The sequence below is a fragment of the Littorina saxatilis genome, linkage group LG7 (genome assembly GCF_037325665.1).
Source record: "Littorina saxatilis isolate snail1 linkage group LG7, US_GU_Lsax_2.0, whole genome shotgun sequence".
NCBI lineage: Eukaryota > Metazoa > Mollusca > Gastropoda > Littorinimorpha > Littorinidae > Littorina > Littorina saxatilis.
Window position 1 is genome coordinate 50,688,272 of NC_090251.1, and position 18,711 is coordinate 50,706,982.

The 18,711-nt window shown below is 41.7% G+C and overlaps 1 protein-coding gene and 1 long non-coding RNA gene across 3 annotated transcripts; one reads left to right on the forward strand and one right to left on the reverse strand.

The window, feature by feature from the left end:
* The first annotated feature begins 3,032 nt into the window (after positions 1-3,032).
* LOC138971728 (uncharacterized) lies at positions 3,033-4,042 on the forward strand. The gene is made up of 2 exons (XR_011457357.1): positions 3,033-3,418; positions 3,699-4,042. It is a non-coding gene; the product is annotated as an uncharacterized lncRNA (long non-coding RNA).
* A 125-nt stretch (positions 4,043-4,167) lies between these two features.
* LOC138971727 (zinc finger protein 585A-like) lies at positions 4,168-13,911 on the reverse strand. Of its 2 annotated transcripts, none has more exons than XM_070344519.1 (2): positions 13,752-13,911; positions 4,168-7,500 (listed from the first exon to the last, which is right to left on the reverse strand). In XM_070344519.1, the coding sequence occupies exon 2, from the start codon at positions 7,477-7,479 to the stop codon at positions 4,738-4,740; it is 2,742 nt and encodes a 913-aa protein (XP_070200620.1). In that variant the 5' UTR covers positions 7,480-7,500; positions 13,752-13,911; the 3' UTR covers positions 4,168-4,737. The 2 variants fall into 2 exon arrangements, 1 of the variants encoding a protein (XP_070200620.1); XR_011457356.1 differs by lacking the exon at positions 4,168-7,500 and adding an exon at positions 9,924-11,679.
* Between the last annotated feature and the right edge of the window lie 4,800 nt (positions 13,912-18,711).

The window sequence follows — 18,711 nt, forward strand, 5'->3', positions numbered from 1 at the left end:
ATGGTTTATCTTGTGAGATTGTTGTGTGTCAAAGGCATTTGACCTGTGAATATTCATCACGTCACTCTGATTGGCTGACTCAGGTCACGAGCATTCGTTGACTGACAGGCATAATCAGGTAGAATCCCTCAAGTTCCCATTGCGGCTGTTCTGTCTAATTCGCGGGGTCGCTTCGAAATTTCTTTTGGTCGAATTAAACGGTAATAAAACCGTTATTTCTAATATGCTGACTGTTAGCAAATGATAACAGACATGTCTCACAAACGATATCAGCATTTGCCTAAAAGGCTCATGCTTGATATCTTTTTTCTCGACATGTCTTGTTTTTCAAATAGATAGCAACTAAGATGCCACATTCGCCAGGACGACATAGTCTGGTGAAAGGTAGTTCACATAACGGAGTGTAAACAACAGCTGCAAGGGATTAACAAAAAAAGTATATACATGTAAAAAAAAAAAATTCCAAAATTCTTCCTGGGACGAAATCCCACCCCTGTAGTCGATCTGTCAGATCGAGTTATGCGGAAAGCCGAATTTGTCTGAGTAACAATATGTTTATCACCCTCGCTTCCTTTATTTTATCTTCTTCTCCTTGATTTCTTTGTTGTGCTTATTATGTTCTACTTTGCTTTACACACACACACACACACACACACGCACACACACACACACACAATCGGCACAATTCTTCATACTTGATTACTTTATTTGAGGTACATGTATAATTACTACAGAAAATACACACCTACTCACACTTGAAAGATAGCTTTCTTTCTTTCTTTATTTGGTGTTTAACGTCGTTTTCAACCACGAAGGTTATATCGCGACGGGGAAAGGGGGGAGATGGGATAGAGCCACTTGTTAATTGTTTCTTGTTCACAAAAGCACTAATCAAAAAATTGCTCCAGGGGCTTGCAACGTAGTACAATATATTACCTTACTGGGAGAGTGCAAGTTTCCAGTACAAAGGACTTAACATTTCTTACATACTGCTTGACTAAAATCTTTACAAACATTGACTATATTCTATACAACTTACAAGAAACACTTAACAAGGGTAAAAGGAGAAACAGAATCCGTTAGTCGCCTCTTACGACATGCTGGGGAGCATCGGGTAAATTCTTCCGCCTAACCCGCAGGGGGTATACACACTTCAAATAAGAAAGGTTGCTACTTCAAAAATAATTAACAACCCATCATGTACATGTACCTACCTACAAAAGTGTTTTACAAAGACACTAATACAAAATATCCTGAACATATCAAATATCAAAAGTTATTCACAGTCACTGCATATCCCTATAAAAAACAGTAACCAATGTTACAAATTAAAGTCAAGAACATTTCATGATCACAACTGTGGGAAATAATAAACACCCTCACAATAACTTGTACAATTTCTGACTGATAAGAACAGACGAGGTTGTAAACAGGGGGGCTCCTCTGTACTATGTTCGTAATAGCATACATGTACCCTCAATATTCAAGGAATTGTGCGACAAAACTGACATATTTTGTTTACAAAACTATGTGCTGTGAACTTTACATATAAATATATCTTATTGTTGTATTTAAAATTGAGTATAGTTTATAAATAGCAGACAAAAGAGATGAATCGTGTACAAAATGTTAAATACTGGAAGGAAGGGAGATGGGTCCATGGCATAGACTGATACAGTAGTCCCTTCCATTTCCGGCCCTTTCGTGGGCGTGAACCTACCCGGAGCGGCCAGCTTTCCCATGACTAATGAGTTTTCCTTCTATAATTGACTCTTAATGGCCGTTAACCTGTCTGACGCGGTCAACGGTCACTGATTTTTGCCCTAAGGTGCCCCTCTTACTCGACAGGAGCGGCCACTTAACGGCCACTTGTCACTTTCGCGGGTGAGCGCCTGTGGTGTGTGTGTGTGTGTGTGTGTTGTGTGCACAGACGGCACAGCACGAGCAGACGACATGAATACTTACGCATGCGCAAACTGTAAATACAGACATGCGCATACATGTACATTTACGGCAGTCACTTCCGGATCGATCACAGCTGATGTGAGTTTGAAACACTTGTTTATCTGACACTCAAATACATATATAATAATCCAAACAACACACATAGAAACATACGAAACAATAGCTTAGCCAGGACGATCGAGTTAAACACGCAAATAATTAAGATGTATAAACGAAAGCAAAACTAACAGAGACAATGAATCGGCGGCTCGTGGATGATCGCTTTCTTTTCTTCATGAAAACTTGATCGTGTTTTGGTGGTTTTTTTGGAGGAGGAGGGGGCCTGTAATGAACGGCCACCTGATATTTGCGGTCACCTTTGCAATGACTAATGGGTGACCGGATATGGCAGGTACTACTGTACATGGAATTGGAAGAGGGCTTTTGGAAGAAAATCACTGCCACGGCAAAACTTTGCAATTATCATCTGCTTCTGTTGATAGCACACAGACACTGAGACAGACAGACAGACACACACACACAGAGCATCACACACAGAAACACACACACACACACGCCTACATAGACAGCTTTCAGGCTAAAGTCAGCATACCCCCTCTCTACCACCACTCAAACCATCCATACTCTGTCTCAGTTTTCTGCAGAACTCATCCAACTTTAGCTGTGTAAATAATGTTGTTAATGACAGATCTCTACTGATGACCTCTTGGAGTTGGAATTGTGGACAACAGGTCCACTTTTCAATGACATAAACATACAAGCACATCTACTTAGTTATCGAAACCAACAATACCCCTCCCTCCCCCCTCCCTCCCCCCCCTAAGTATGAAACACCAGCCCAAAAATATGAGCCTGTATTAGACAGAAGAGTGCTTATGCTTAATTATACAATTATAGTTACAGTTTTAGCAATAAAAATAAGTTGTCACACATAAACTGTACACACAGATCAGTACTGTCCCGAAATACTTGGGTTTACTTTTACACCAACATGTCAATGTTGTTACAGTATTCTCACAACATAATTCTATTTCTAATAGTAATACTGTTACGAAGCGGTTTACTCGTATTTGTGGTAATGTGTATTGTTGTAAATAGAATAGACTATAGCGATGGTCAGACATTGGAAAGGGCTATAGGCTGCATACCGTCGCGTTGACCGCAGTGGAACCTTTGTGTAACTGACAAGGTTTTTCACGTGCAAGTAATGCAGGCGACAGCTCACTGGCAATGTCATAGCAAGAACGACTTTGTAAAATCAGTCGCCGTCAAGGAGCCAAGCTCGACTCATGTTTTTCGTAACACTTTAGCAGACGGGCTCCTGTTTTAGGTATCTGACTGAAGAAGGATGAAGACTGACGAACTTTCCCTATCAGTCTACGTGATATCTTCCATTTTCATATTCATGCCAGGCCGGCGACTGTACTAAATGTTGGCTTTACACTCTTTTGAGGTATGTTTGAAACCGGTTATATTTTCATGTCATGTTGTCGTATGTGAGAAGAGTGACTGGTTCTGTGTTTAACGTTATTGTGTAGGCCTAAGCTATTGTGCTACACTGCTTAAACATGTGAGGGTTTTACGTAAAGTTTTCTTGGCTTTAGAAAACAGGAATTAACGTGTAAATAATTATATTGGCTCATGCAGCTTAATATGTTGGACGAGTGAGTATTTTTATTGTGCGAGTGAAAGAAACTAAAGACAAGTTGATTTATGGACTATAAACTTTACAGTGTTCCAACTGGAGGGTTTTCATCGCCGGAGGCTGAACTGAACCAGTCAACTGCGGCTTGGTGTACATGACCATGGCATGGAGAGCTGGCAGGGTTCTACAGTTAGCCGCCGAGACGAACTGGAAGGATCAAGGACTACGTCAAGCAATGGTTGCGGTGTCGTGAGGACTGGTGCACCCTTGTCAGTCGTCTGAAGGACTTACAGCCATACCAACATCTTGAGGGCCGAAAGATGGCAGTAGGGTAACGTACAGTAGAATACCTATTCGTCTTACCTGTTAAGCTGCTTTGTTTGAGCCAAAAGGTGTCTGCGTCTTGGACTGTAGAGTTTCTTGCGGTGTTGTCGGCCTAGAGTAATGGTCGAAGCCCGGAAATGATTTTGTGATGTAAAAAGCTTTGTAAACAATAATAATTAGTCTTGGCAGTGTCAAGATCCATTTAACACCAGGTTTTTGCGTGTGTGAGTGCGTGTGCGCTTGTGCCTTGTAAGCTACGGTAGCGGACAACTATTCAGATTACATTCAAGTCTGTAAACAAATACTAAATTTATAGAGTTGTGTAGGGGCATTTATGATTGTCTAAAAACCGGGCTATACCACTCCATAACAAATACATCTGTTCAATAAAATGCCCAGTTGATCATCAATGATACATGTTTGTTTGTTTGTTTGCTTGACGCCCAGCCGACCACGAAGGGCCATATCAGGGCGGTGCTGCTTTGACATATATAAGTGCGCCACACACAAGACAGAAGTCGCAGCACAGGGTTCATGTCTCACCCAGTCACATTATTCTGACACCAGACCAACCAGTCCTAGCACTAACCCCATAATGCCAGACGCCAGGCGGAGCAGCCACTAGATTGCCAATTTTAAAGTCTTAGGTATGACCCGGCCGGGGTTCGAACCCACGACCTCCCGATCACGGGGCGGACGCCTTACCACTAGGCCAACAATGCCGGTTATGATACATGTACAAATTAATAAAAACACAGGACTAACAGAATGATACCTGTAGTGAATGCTTGAATATAATGTTCTTATAGCTGATGCGTATGTTTCAAATGGTATTTCAGAGCACTATGACCTTTGTATGTTTTGCCACACTCTGTGCAGGCAAAGAGTCGGAGGTCTGTGTGGCTAAGGGAATGTCGTTTCAGGCTGGCGGAATTGATGAACTTCATGTCACACTGATCACATGGGTATCGCTTGTCTGCCAAGTGTCGACGCTTGTGGAGAAACAAACCTGGATGAGAACTGAACCCTTTCTGACAGATATCACATTTATAAGGCTTTCTGTTCAAGTGCCGTGCATTGCGATGGTAAGTCAGATTGGCAAAGGAGGCAAAGGACTGACCACAAAACTCACAAGTGTATGGTTTCTCCTTCGTGTGAGTTCTAGTATGAACTTCAAGCTCACGCTGTGTGAGAAACACCTTCTTACAGTACGTGCACAGATAACTCTTGTCAGAATGTTTTCGCCTCATGTGATTATAATAGGTCGGCAGACAGTTCAGCATATGTCGGCAAATAGGGCACGGCCTTGGTTTGCAGAAGTGCAGCCGAAGATCACTCTTGACTTTGAAACACTTGCCACACTCTGCACACTGATGCGGCGTCTCTGTCTTGTGCATTTTCATGACATGTGTGTCCAAGTCTGTCTTGTTTTTGAACTTCTTGCCGCAATGTTGGCAGGAGAAGGGCCTCTTGCCCTCGTGAACCCTGGCAATGTGCATCATCAACCTACAGTTCAGCTTAAACTTGCCTGTACACTGTGAGCAAGCATAGGGCAGTTTTTCTATGGGACTGTCACTGTCCTTGTGTTTGACCAACATGTGTCCAGCCAGTGATTCCTTCAGTGCAAAGCTTGCTGGACACTGGGTGCACTGGTGCGGCCTTTCCTCGCAGCTGGTCTCAGAATGTTTGGCACGCACATGAGTAATCAGGGCGCTTCTGGTGGTGAACCTATCAGAGCACTGAGAGCATGCATGCGGTCTTTCATCAACGTGTTTGAAGCTCATGTGATTGTGCTTCGCTCTCTCGGTTGGGAACCAAAGACTGCAGTGGTTGCACTGGAAAGCGTTTTCGCTGGAGTGACGAGAAGTATGGTCATGCAAGGACGCTTTACTCCTGAAAATCATAGAACATTGTTCGCATGACAGGTCGGGTAAAATGTTGTGCACTCTTCTCTTGTGCATTCTCAAATAGCGATCTTTTTTAAAAGAAGAACCACAGATACTACAATCAAAATCTGTCCCCATTGTCTTTTTTCCCTCTCCATCTTCCTGTTCCACTTTTGCACCTGCATCCATACTTGTGTCATCCTCTTCACTTTTGACATCTTCATGCTGCACGGAGTCCACCGACTCTGCATCATCTGACATCACTTCTGGCTTAATTTTTCTCTCACGCAGGAGCCATGGCAGTGGATTTTCCAGCACCATTTCTGATCCAACATGCACAACGTTGTTTGAGGTTGAATTCATCTTTTTTGAGACTGGCTCCTTTTTAACTTTCTTTTTCTTGGTGCCACTGCCAGCATCTGACGTACGAGACAAGCTCCTTTTACCTATAGACTTTCTCTTTGCCACTGCAGCTGTAGGTGACAGATTGGACAATTTGGCGACTACAGAAGGACTTGACAGAACTGGCTGAGCAGAAGCTCCTCTATCGAAAGCTTTGATAGGGACGTGAATCATGAATAACTTGTGAGTCTTGATGTGTACCACTAGCTCAGCATTCTCCTCGTAGCTCACTTTGCAGTAACCACACTGGTACGGCTTGGTAAGGGAGTGCTTGTGAACATGGGTGACCAGGTGTATGTTGATGCTGAAAGTCAAGCTACACAGACCACACTGGAAGGGCTCCTGGTCTTTTTGGACAGGCAGCAGAGCCGTGGGTGGCTGACCCTGTGATGGTGACGTCCCAGTTGTTGGATTTTGAGACAGTACAGGCACTTGATTCTGTGCCTGTATTGGCAATAGCACCTGGTTTTGTGCCGGTACCGATACAGGCATGTGGTTCTGTTTCGGTAAAGACATTTGGTTCTGTGATTGTACAGACGCCTGGTTCTGTGAGTGTGACAAAACCGGCATCTGTTTCTGTGCCAGTATTGGCATCTGGTGCTGTGGTGGTAGAGGTACAGGAGTTTGGTTCTGTGACAATGCAGACATCTGGTGCTGTCCCAGTACAGGCACCTGGTTCTGTAATGGTACTGGTACAGAAGGCTGGTTTTGTTGCGGGTTTGGTACAGGCACCTGGTTCTGTGGTGGTACTGTCACAGGCATCTGGTTGTGCAATGGTAGTGGTACTGCTACAGGCACTTGGTTCTGTTGAATCTGTGGTGGTATTTGTACAGGCATCAGGTTCTGTAGGGGTAATGGTACAGGCACTTGGTTCTGTAGGGGTACTGGTACAGATTGTTGGTTTTGTGGCGGTACTGACATGACAGGAGGTTGGCTATGTAACAGTACGGGAGTACCAAGTGAATGGTTGTGTGCAGGATGTACAATGCCTGAAGACTGGACGTGTGGCAGCATTGAACTGCTGAGTGGCTGGTTTTGTGCAGGATATACAATGCCTGAAGACTGGACGTGTGGGAGCATTGCACTGCTGTGTGGCTGGTTGTGTGCAGGATGTACAATGCCTGAAGACTGGACGTGTGGGAGCATTGCACTGCTGTGTGGCTGGTTGTGTGAGGAAATGGTTGGAGGTTGAATCTCTGAAAGTTTCATGACGAAATTCTGCTGTCCGTGACCTGCCCCTGGATATGATGAATCCATGGTTGAACTGGACTCTCCTTCCTGAAACATGCACCAAAAACAGTGTCACTTGGAGAATTCCACAAAACAAATCTTTCAAGTGTAACATGGTAACATTTCCAGTTCTTCGCGGATACATACATCATTTTATATGTCATGTCATTAATTACCCCCCTTGTTTGAGATGACAAACCAACGGCCAATGGGCACCTATTACATTGCTTATAGTTATACACGTGGCATCTTGCATGAGTGAATTCTGAGTACTCTGTACAGAAAGCTGTCCATGAAGCCAGTTAAATGGGACACTTTATGCTTATTTGAGAGTCCAGAGGATCCAGATCCATTCTTTCTTTATTTGGTGTTTAACGTCGTTTTCAACCACGAAGGTTATATATCGCGACGGGGAAAGGGGGGAGATGGGATAGAGCCACTTGTCAATTGTTTCTTGTTCACAAAAGCACTAATCAAAAATTTGCTCCAGGGGTTTGCAACGTAGTACAATATATGACCGTACTGGGAGAATGCAAGTTTCCAGTACAAAGGACTTAACATTTCTTACATACTGCTTGAATAAAATCTTTACAAAAATTGACTACATACATGTATATTCTATACAAGAAACACTTAACAAAGGTAAAAGGAGAAACAGAATCCGTTAGTCTCCTCTTACGACATGCTGGGGAGCTTCGGGCAAATTCTTTCTCGTCCCAACCAATATGGGACTCCCCCTAACCCACGGGGGGTCAAAATTGTGATCGATCAGGGCGGCATAGGTCTGAATGTGTACATTTGGGGGACCAGAAACAACCCTGAGATGCAGCGAAGTTGGAATTAGGCGCCAAATTCAACCGGCAAGTGGCAAAAACACTATGATGCTCATTGAAAGTTACGTCGGGGGTGTGTTCAAAGTACTTTTGGCAAAATCGCAAGCAGGACAAAGCCCTGGGAGTTTTTCGTGTGGAAGAGCATGCTGAAACAGAATGTAAGTATAATTTTTGACATTACACCCAACCTTTACTTTGATCTTCCATTAACTTTACTTGTATATATATTTGAATTCAAACCTAGTTATTACAGATCTGAAACAAAGCTTGTACGTACATTACCGTTTCACTGTAGGCTGAAAGGGCGCGTCCGAACATTTCATACTCAAAGTTTGAAATCGTAAACCGGGCTTACTTTTAGATCTGGTTTTTGGCTCACGTAAGTGTAGCCTATGCGATCGTAACTTTGTCTGTCTGTGCGTGCGTGTGTGTGTTTGTTTGTGCGTGTGTATGTCTGTGGTAGAAACTCTAACATTTGAAGACGTCACATTACATTGACGTCACATTATGACGTAAGAGGGTTAGACGTCACGCGAAGGAAGTACTGAAAGTCTCGGTCATTATTATTTTGAGCGCGCCGAGACTAGTTGGCAGTCGTGTCCTGTAAGTAGGCTACATGCAGACAGACAGATCTAGATCTAGTGTCTCGCTTTCTTGCACAGTTTCACCTATGCTCTTTCTGTGTGTGTGTGTGTGTGTGTGTGTGTGTGTGTGTGTGTGTGTGTGTGTGTGTGTATGTGTGACGGAGTGATTGAGTTTGTGTTACTGTTTGTCGATTTCTTACGTGAGCCTTGATGGCTTCGCCTCTTGTTACATTATGTATTCCTCCACACGTTTTCCTTTTCTCAGCTAGTGTCGTGTCGTGGTGTGTGTCGTGGGAAAGGGGGGGGGGGGGGGGGGAGTTGCATTTTCAGTGGCCGATTCTACTTCGGACAGATCAAGCTCATCCAGATGAATAGAACTAAAATGTCACATTTTTTGTAGAATCTTATAGATCTGTTCTTAGTTTTTACGGTATGGCTTCAGCTACATTCCGTCTGCGTGTGCCTTACACGAACGACTGTTTAAAAAAAAAAAAAATTCTCTTCAGAGATTTTTGACCACTACGTTTTTACATTGTGTGATTAAATGATAAGGTGACGTGCATCTTCACGCAGTCGCGCGTGTGTGTGTGGGGGGGGGGGGGGATATGTCTGTCTTTGCCCTGTGACTTCAACATAAATTGTGTGTCTTCAACAGTAACGTTGCACATTGCAGATCTGTGCGCCAGGAATGTGGACAAGAAAGCCGCAGTTTGAGCAAAGATCCAACGGTAAGCTATTATATTCGAAAGCTGTTTTATTCGAAGACAGCGAGTCCGTTTGTAAGCAAGCTTTTATGATGTTCCTGTACACAACCTTCATCGATGCTACAGGGATACTTGTTTTAAGTTTTTAACATTGAAACTGTGTGTGTGTGTGTGTGTGTGTGTGTGTGTGTGTGTGTGTGTGTGTGTGTGTGTGTGTGTGTTTGTGGGAGAGAGAGAGAAAGACAGAGAGAGAGAGAGAGTGTGTGTGTGTGTGTGTGTGTGTGTGTGTGTGTGTGTGTGTGTGTGTGTGTGTGTGTGTGTGTATGTGTGTGTGTGTGTGTTCGCTCTGAAAAAACGAGAACACGCAAAAATAAACATCGCATTTGGTCAAGGTATCAGAAATATTTAGTATATATATGCAGCTGCATATTTTGCTAATGGTGAAGGGTAACATTTTTTTCTCATAGCCTTTATTCATCAAGCTGACAGTGACAACATAATAAGGGAACACAGACAAATTAAATAACATATCCACAATTACTATAACAACAAATGCAAGCGGACCAATAGTTGCAACAAACTTCAGGCTAAATAACATCAAAAAGAAAGGACCAGGGGGAAAAAGAGAGATCACAGTATCTAAGAAAACAGCGGTAACCATGTATATGTCCGAATGTATCATTAAAACCACGATATCCACATCTTGCCTGTTCTTAGTGTCATGCAATCATGAGTAGCAAGTGGTGTAAAAATTGAGAGACACAGAAAGGCACAGTCGTTCCCATGAAAACTTTTGGCTCACCATCTCAGATTTAGACAAGATTGTACATGAACAAAGACTTAGATTCGACAACCTGGCTGCTTCCTGCGCAAAGTGATAATTTATTTTAATGTGTTATCATCACAGATTCCTGCTTGTGTTCGTTCACAAATCAGTCAATAAAAAACAATCACAAACTGCACCCAGGTTGATTAGTTGATGTGTTTAGCGATGGTCTTTTCAGGCCTGGTCTGTTCTGAGACTGTAAATCGAATAGTTTACTCGGGAAGGACTGAACCTTTCACATCAATATTCAACAAAACGTTTGAATAACACATACGAGAAGGGGGGAAAAATTAATTTGTGTGCTTTTGTTATCAGGGGAGGGAACCATCTAATCCGAGCAAAATTACCTCCCTTGATTTTTCTTACGTGATACATGTGCAAAGTGAATAAAAAGTGCATCAGTCACAAACAAATAGTGCATCAGTCACAAACAAATACAACTATTTAGCAGGATCAATTAGTACACTTGATGCATATATGAATGTTGATCTATTCAGAATAATAAATAATGTCCCGGCTGATACTCCCTGCTAAATTGATTATCATCGATTTTGTGTTCCCTATGCACAGCGTTTGTTTTTCGGTTGTTATTGTTTTGGTTCATGTAACGTTTCAGGCGTATTCTCAAGACATTTAGAGAACTGTTATGGAAACCTGAAGATCAAAGACAAAAATATATTTACCGTAAAATGTAAAAAAAGAAAACGGTTTTCCCAATAGCTCCTGCCATTCTGATTGTGGACTTTAGCATGTATAGCCGTGTGTCCTTCGTTGCAAACAGAAGACAACAAATATACATGCAGCCCGATTACTTGAAATGTGGCATCGGTATTAAGTGTGTGTGTGTGTGTTGATGCAGCTGCAGAAGTAAAGAAGCTAATGTCCTGCAATATTTTCAGAATCGCTCTATGTTTTACTACAGAACTGAAGGAGCAATGGTTAAGAGTGAATACAGAATACAGAATACAGTATTTATTGAGCCAAGTGACATTAAAAAACATTTAAAGCACAAGGAATTTCGCGTAGTGTTGGTAAAATCACGCACACACACACACCCACACACACACTGACACACACACACACACGCCCACACATACTGACATACACACCAACACACACACGCCCACACTACAGCAGTGAGGGGGTAGGTATGCAATATACAAGTGGGTAGATTTGTGGACCATCTGTGTGCCCGCTAGGTGGAAGACGTCCATGGCATCCATGTAAGAATACATCGCTGCTCTGCCGATTCAGGATGAAGTCATGTCCAAGCCATTGTCCTGCAAGAAAAAACACGTCATTTTTAGTCTATATATATATATATATGCATTTCCGTGACTAAGCTTTGGTTTAATCATCGGCCTGATAATGATGTCCTAGAAGCAATAAATTTGTTATCAAAAACAATTGAAAAAAAGGTAAATTAATTCTTTCCTTCTCCTTGTATTTATCAATGTATTTATTCTTTTCTTCTTTTTTTTCCTTGGGTGGGAAGGGGGTGGGGTGGTGGTGGAGGTTGGGAGGGGTGTGTGTGTTGTAATTAGTTGTTTTCAAACCCTTCAGACAGATACTGAATGCGCCGGAGACATAGCAGAATTTTTCGGGGATGCATAATCTTGCGATCAGATGTGTAAGATGGTGATTGTTCTACACTACTCGTCACAAAAAAATTTACAGATGCGTTTGAGGGCAGATCTTTATGATGAGGCCGTTTATCGTAAAACCAATTATATGACTGGAAAGGCCTTTTATGCCCCTAACTTATTCAGAAAACAGATTGAGTTTACATGACGTAGTGTCGATACAGTGAAACCTACAACACACACCCCCTAAAATCAAATTCGCAAAATCAAGGTTCCCGCGTTAAAATTGAAAACAAAATCAGAACTGCTAAAACAAAACATGTTTAGCATGTTCTTAGACAAAACAATCAAATTTGTATCCAAATCAGTAAGTTTTGTTCACATATCTTGTCTAACATGGATGCTATGGCATGCTGAGCGGTGTAGGTGTCAATCCTCTCAGCAGGCATAAACTAAAAGGCAGTTTTTGAAGCCGTTTTAGCGGGTAGTGAGACAAAAAATGGTACATTTGAGTAACTCGCTAACATTCAGTAAGCGTTAGACCTATGCTTTTGCTTTATTTTTATGATGACTCCTTAATTCCTGAACAGAATCATTAAGCAAAGCCTCTTTGTAAACCGCCATAAAACATAAAGTACCGTGCAATGCTGAAAGCGTAAAACTGACTTTTGAGAGGTTCCCTGAAATGCGTCAACTCGGCTAAGATTTAATATAGATCTACGAATGACGAACACAGTACGTGAACAGAGCAAACACATTGCTTGAAACTGTTTTGTTGCATTATGAAGCCTTGTTTGCAGCCACTTAAAAGTCTTATAGAAGTTATACGACAAGAATGTATTGCATAATTAATAAAAGAACTTACCAGAGAACTTTCGTCAAGGAAGCGGCTGCTCACCGTTAGGAATTCTGGGTGGTTGAGCACATTGAAAACTTTCGGTTTACATTATGTTCCAAATAAGGATATATGCTATGCTGAAATACTACAATGAATTTTCAAACGGATACCCTGGCTCCGTCCTTTCTGATCGGAGGGGGGTGTTTTTTTGAAAGTGTTAGTGACTAGATTCAGCATTTTAGCTGTAAAATGTCAATTTCTGTGAGAAAATGTAGACGAGGACCTTAAAACCAAAATTTTGTGTAAATGTATGTTTGATGGTGTATGCTTTTAATTAAGCGTTGTTGACTATGAATGTAGATGTAAATGCTTACATAATTGTGTTTTAATTTTTAAATGTGTCAAGCGCAAAGAGCATAATTGTAAAGTTATGATGTTGCGCTATATAAATGCTCATTTATTATTATTATTATCTAACCGTGCTAACGTTAATCTAACATTAAAAAAAACACGTTAGCATGCTATCAGGGACACACACGCACACAACAGCAGCACAATGTTTTTTTTAACAAAGAACCATGCACTGACTGACTGAGATCAGAGACATACATCTATCGATTCGATGTCTCTGCTTAGAAGTTAGACTTAGATGCAGCCTTATTGTTACGTATACAACACAAACACGCCCTAATGTACCCGTACTGCAGCGAAGAGGGAGACAAATTGAGATGCGGTAACGCAGGATCTGGGACACCACAACCTTGGGAGGGATCGTGCAAACTGGGAATGGTATGTGTCAGACGAGATCTGGTTTAGTACGTAGCGTAGGGCAAACACGACAGCCGGCCGATGCGATCACCAGAAACAACCGAGCAACAAAGCAAGAACAGGTGCTTGTCCATTTTCTATCATGCAACCAAATTAGGGTTACCTTCTCTTCCCAAAACCAGACAAATCGTGTGCAGTGCACTCGTCTTCTTCTTACTGCGGTCAATCACTTGATAGCAGGAATGTAGTCAATTTGTGAAGTGTATCCTCTCCAAGTACTAACCGGATATGACGGAAATGTCTTTTCACCTGACTTTATGTCTTAACACAGAAAATTACCAAATTCCTTCTCAGCAGGACACAAATAGCTTTAGATAACAACGATAAGTCTGATGTCGTACCGCTTTGTATGTGTCTGTTTATTAGTTTCATTAAGGTTTATTCATCTGTTTCTTTTCCATCTTTTAGAAATGATAAGTCATTGTATTGAACAATGAAACCTTATCATTTAGCGTTGAGCATATTATAATCCTGACATATCTTGTGGACCTGTGGGTACTGTGATGTGTGTAATAGGAGCCTAAAGCCCCCTTGTCTGTTGGGTCTTTGTAACAGAAATCCGTTGACAGCCTGACTGATATATTTAGAATTAAAATAGATAAATTAAATAAATGACAACAACAAAACGCCACACACACACAAAAGTAATGATCTCTCTCGATCTCTCTCTTTCTCTCTCTCTCACACACACACACACACGAAAGAGGTACTATTCCTATGTAAGTTTTTTCCCACACACAGAAGGAACATGATTTTATAAATTACATTTTAGAACCCACAGGAAACACAAAATAATTGTGTTGTTATGTTACCTGTGGGAAAAAAACACCTTCAGCATTAACTTATTTTTCTTTCAGTTTTTTAACTACACATCACAACCTGACTGGTATTATTTTGATCAGTGCAGTGTGAAATGCATACTTATTAAAGAAAGTGGGCCCAAAAAAAAGTACACTTGCAAAATATACTCCAACAAGCTGAAGTAAAAAATATTTGTATTAAAAAACAGTGATCTTGGACACAGACAAGTCACTCAATGATTGTGAGATTTCATGTGGTAAACAGAATGATCTTGGACAGGGTGGCAATACCGGTAGCAATGAGGTTGTAAATCAACATTTGGCTCTTCTACTTCTTGTGAAGTGCATGATAAATAGAAGCACAAAATAAATGCACAATCTTGAACGCTAAGACAATAAATACAATTTTTGTTTTAATTTATAGAGAGACTGCAATACATGTAGTATCCTCCTACAGCTGATGAACATGCTTCAAATGGTACTTCAAACTGCCGTAGCTCTTGTACGTCTTCCCACACTCTGAGCAGACAAATGTTCTGAGATCCCCGTGGGTTAGAGCATGGCGTTTCAAGCTGCCAGAGTTGTAGAACTTCTTTCCGCACTGATCGCAAGAGTATCTTTTATCTCCTGCATGGCGACGCTTATGCTGATAATAACTTGGGTAGGAATTAAACCCTTTCTGACACAGATTGCACTTGAAAGGTCTGTTATCAAGGTGTCGTGAGTTCCGATGGTAGGTGAGGCTGGTAAGGGAGGCACACGACTGACCACAAAATTCACAGGTAAAGGGTTTCTCTTTTGTGTGAGTCCTGGCATGAACGTCCAGCTCACGTTGTGTCAAAAATCCTCTTTCACAAGAACTGCACTTGAAATTGTCGTCCGAGTGGTTTCGCCTCATGTGATGCTGATAAGAGGTCAGACAGTTGAGCACGTGTTTGCAAATAGGGCACTCTTTCGGCTTGCAGAAATGCATCTTTAGGTTTCTCTTTTGCTTAAAACATTTGCCACACTCTGCACACTGATGTGGCGTGTCTGTCTTGTGCATTCTATCCATGTGACATGTCAGGTCAGCACGGCTTCTAAACAGCTTAGCGCAGTGAGGACAGGGGAAAAGGTGAGTGTCATGAATCCTGGCTATATGCTCATCCATTTTGAATTTGTGCCTGAACTTCCAAGGGCAGTGTGGGCAATCAAAAGGTCTGTCACCAATGTCATCACCTTTGTTATTATGTTTGATAAGAATATGCGCAGACAGCGTTCCTTTCACTTTAAAACTTGCCGGACAATGACTGCACCTGTACAAATTTTCTTCACTCTTCGCGTCAGATTTGCCTGAATGCCTAGTGCAGTTGTGAGCAAGCCACTGTTTCTTGCTACTGAATCTTTTTGAGCAGTGAGTACAAGGATGTGGGAGTTGTTCATCATGTTTTGTGCTCATGTGGAAGTTTACTGATTTCTTGCTTTCAAAACGAAAACTGCAATAGTTACACTGAAAGGGTCTTTTGACAGCATGACTGGCAAGGTGATCTTCCAAAGCTTGCTTCGTCTTAAAACTAACCAAGCATTGTGTGCATGACAGGGTGGGTAAAACCTTGTGTACTCTCTTTATGTGTGCCTTCACATAGCTCGGCTTCTTGAACGTAGAGTCGCATTTACTGCAGGAGAAACGCGTCTCAGTCTGTCTTTTGGTCTCAGATGACGTGTTCTCAGCTGGATGTTTGCTTTCAATGTATTTTTTTTCAAACAGCAAACACTGATTGGGAGTACCGTCAGGATCAGAAAGGTCTGGACTCCTGGACTCATCATCTGATAATTCAGAACTGAGTTCCTTTTTTGGATCTTTGGACTCAACATCTGACAACTCAGACTTGGTTTTTGTTTTGCTGATGGGCAAGGATAAAGGAATCTCTAACACCATCTCCGATCCCACCTGTTTGATTCTGCTGGAATTAGCTGAATGTGAAGAACCTGGTCGAGCTGAATCATCTTCCAACTCCTCCTTAACTTTCACCCTGGTGGCTTCAGTCTTGACAGTGGGACTGTGGTTGTTGTCACTGACAATATCTTCCAATGCTGCTCCTACATAAGCCCCAGAAGATGAGCTTTGGATCGACAGACCAACAAATGCACTGGACGGTTTGAGAGGGGCGGGAAGCATGACCAATGTGTGCTTCCTGACGTGAACAAGCAGGTGAACGTTACTGGCGTAGCTCAGTTTGCAGTAGCCACACTGGAAGGGGTTGACGCGGCTGTGATTCGACACATGGGTGACCAGCTCACCGTTGATGGCAAACATCACACTGCACAAACCGCACTGAAACGGCTTCTGGTCGTTGCATTCAGGCTGAAAAGAAACGTGTCCTTGTCGTCTTGCTTGTGAAGGGTTTGAACCCCCAGATGTCTTCATGCTGGTTGTCTGTGGGCCCCGATACGTTCCTGTAGATGCTGATGCCATGCCCCATATGGTCCCTCCTGGATTCTGATTTGCCAGTAGTTTCCTACCTGAAAGATAAAGGATGGAAATGTTATGTTCTTTGGTTATTATCAATCATTCACTTTAAAACAGTATTAATTGAGACTGTTAAAGTGGTTTTTTAAGTCAGCCAACTTAATTAAATTTGAACTGTAACTTGCAAAGATCTTCATGGTTAGTACGTGTATATATATATATATATAATAACTATTCTTCATTCTGTGCTAACTCTATTGATATCTTTATTTCCTGTTTTGCATTGTACGTGTGTACATGCAACATGTGCGTGTGTGTGTGTATGTATGTATGTGTGTGTGTGTGTGTGTGGGGGGGGGGGGGGGGGATGTGAAAGTGGGGAAAAATGCCACATAAAATCAAGTGGGATATATATGACCGCACCCAGTATTGTTGCTAAAAGTGGCGGACCCTGGATATGGATTTTTAAATTAAAAAAATATATACACAATATAATTATATGTATGTGATTATAAGGGAACAAGATTAATAGGTTGTTAATACTTCATTTAGGTCTGATAATCAAGTAACAAGAAAACCTGTAGCATATCAAAGACTCGTATTTTGTTGCCGTCGTTTTATCCTGTGTTTAGCACCACTAGCACATGACGCTGATTTAGTTGTTTTTTTTGTGTTTTTTTTTTTTTTTTTTTTTTTTGGGGGGGGGGGGGGGGGGGGCTGGAAGGGGAAGGGCATCGGGGTCTCAGTAAATCCGCTTTACGGTTGTGTTGCAAGGCATACCAGGCAGCCTTCAGACCCCCATGCCCCCAACTAGTGCCATGCGCCAGTAGTGTTGGGCATTATTCGCGAAATTGCTGTACCTGTCTTGTTGCAAGGTCCGATTACATGCACTGCCGTGCAGGGCGGGGGTTGCCTTTCATGGTGGGGACTTGAAATTGTGCTCAGCAAAATAATGTATGCAGATGTATGACTATGACTTCCGCGACACTTCTAGACCGCAAAATTGGAAGCGTGGTTGGGAAGCGTAACCAGGTTTTGCTTTTGTAGTCACAGTTACTTTCTCGGACGCTGAAAACGTCTGTAGAACGCTCGAAAACCAGCTCCTGTCAAAGCGAAATCTAGGCTGACCAAGACTTATCCTCGCAGGAGGAAGGAAGTGTCTTTTTACCCAATCACATTATAAAATACATTGTGGGTGGTCTGGTCATTTAGAAAGACAAAGCCGAGTAAATTGTAATTTACTTGGTTTTGTCATGCACAATTGTGATCTGGTCAATAATTGTGATAGTTTCTGTTTTCTCTGATATTCGTTTAAAGGTCCTAAAAGCTACACAAATTGTGTCTGTTTATAATGCACTGAAACTTTTAACTTTCATCTCAAATCCATGATGTTTTAACTCTTTCATGTCTGAATGGTTACATTTCATTTACTACATTATTTCCTTTAAATAACTTTTATCACACATTTTTTTGCAAAGTGAAAAATAACACCCAGTTTTGTTAAGACCTTTTAAAATTGAAATAAATGGTCAATATTTTTTGTTTCAAAACTTGAATGCCAGAATGGAATGTGAATTAATGTAAAAGTAGTTATAGGACTGGCTGCCCATAATGTGTCCCATTTTATAGTTAAACTTTGGATTGCATATATTTGGATTTTTATTTTCTTTATTCTTATGATTCAGATTTGAAAAAATTCTGTATACTAATAAGTATGTTTGTTGGCTTATCCAGTTTTTTGAAATCTTCTTCTTCTTGTTGCCGCTACACGTGGAGACCAGTCCAATTTAGAAATGTAGTGGTCATCTGCAGGG

Excerpts from the sequence above, each read along its gene's own strand:
- LOC138971727 (XM_070344519.1), bottom strand. The coding sequence starts at position 7,479 with ATGGATTCATCATATCCAGGGGCAGGTCACGGACAGCAGAATTTCGTC.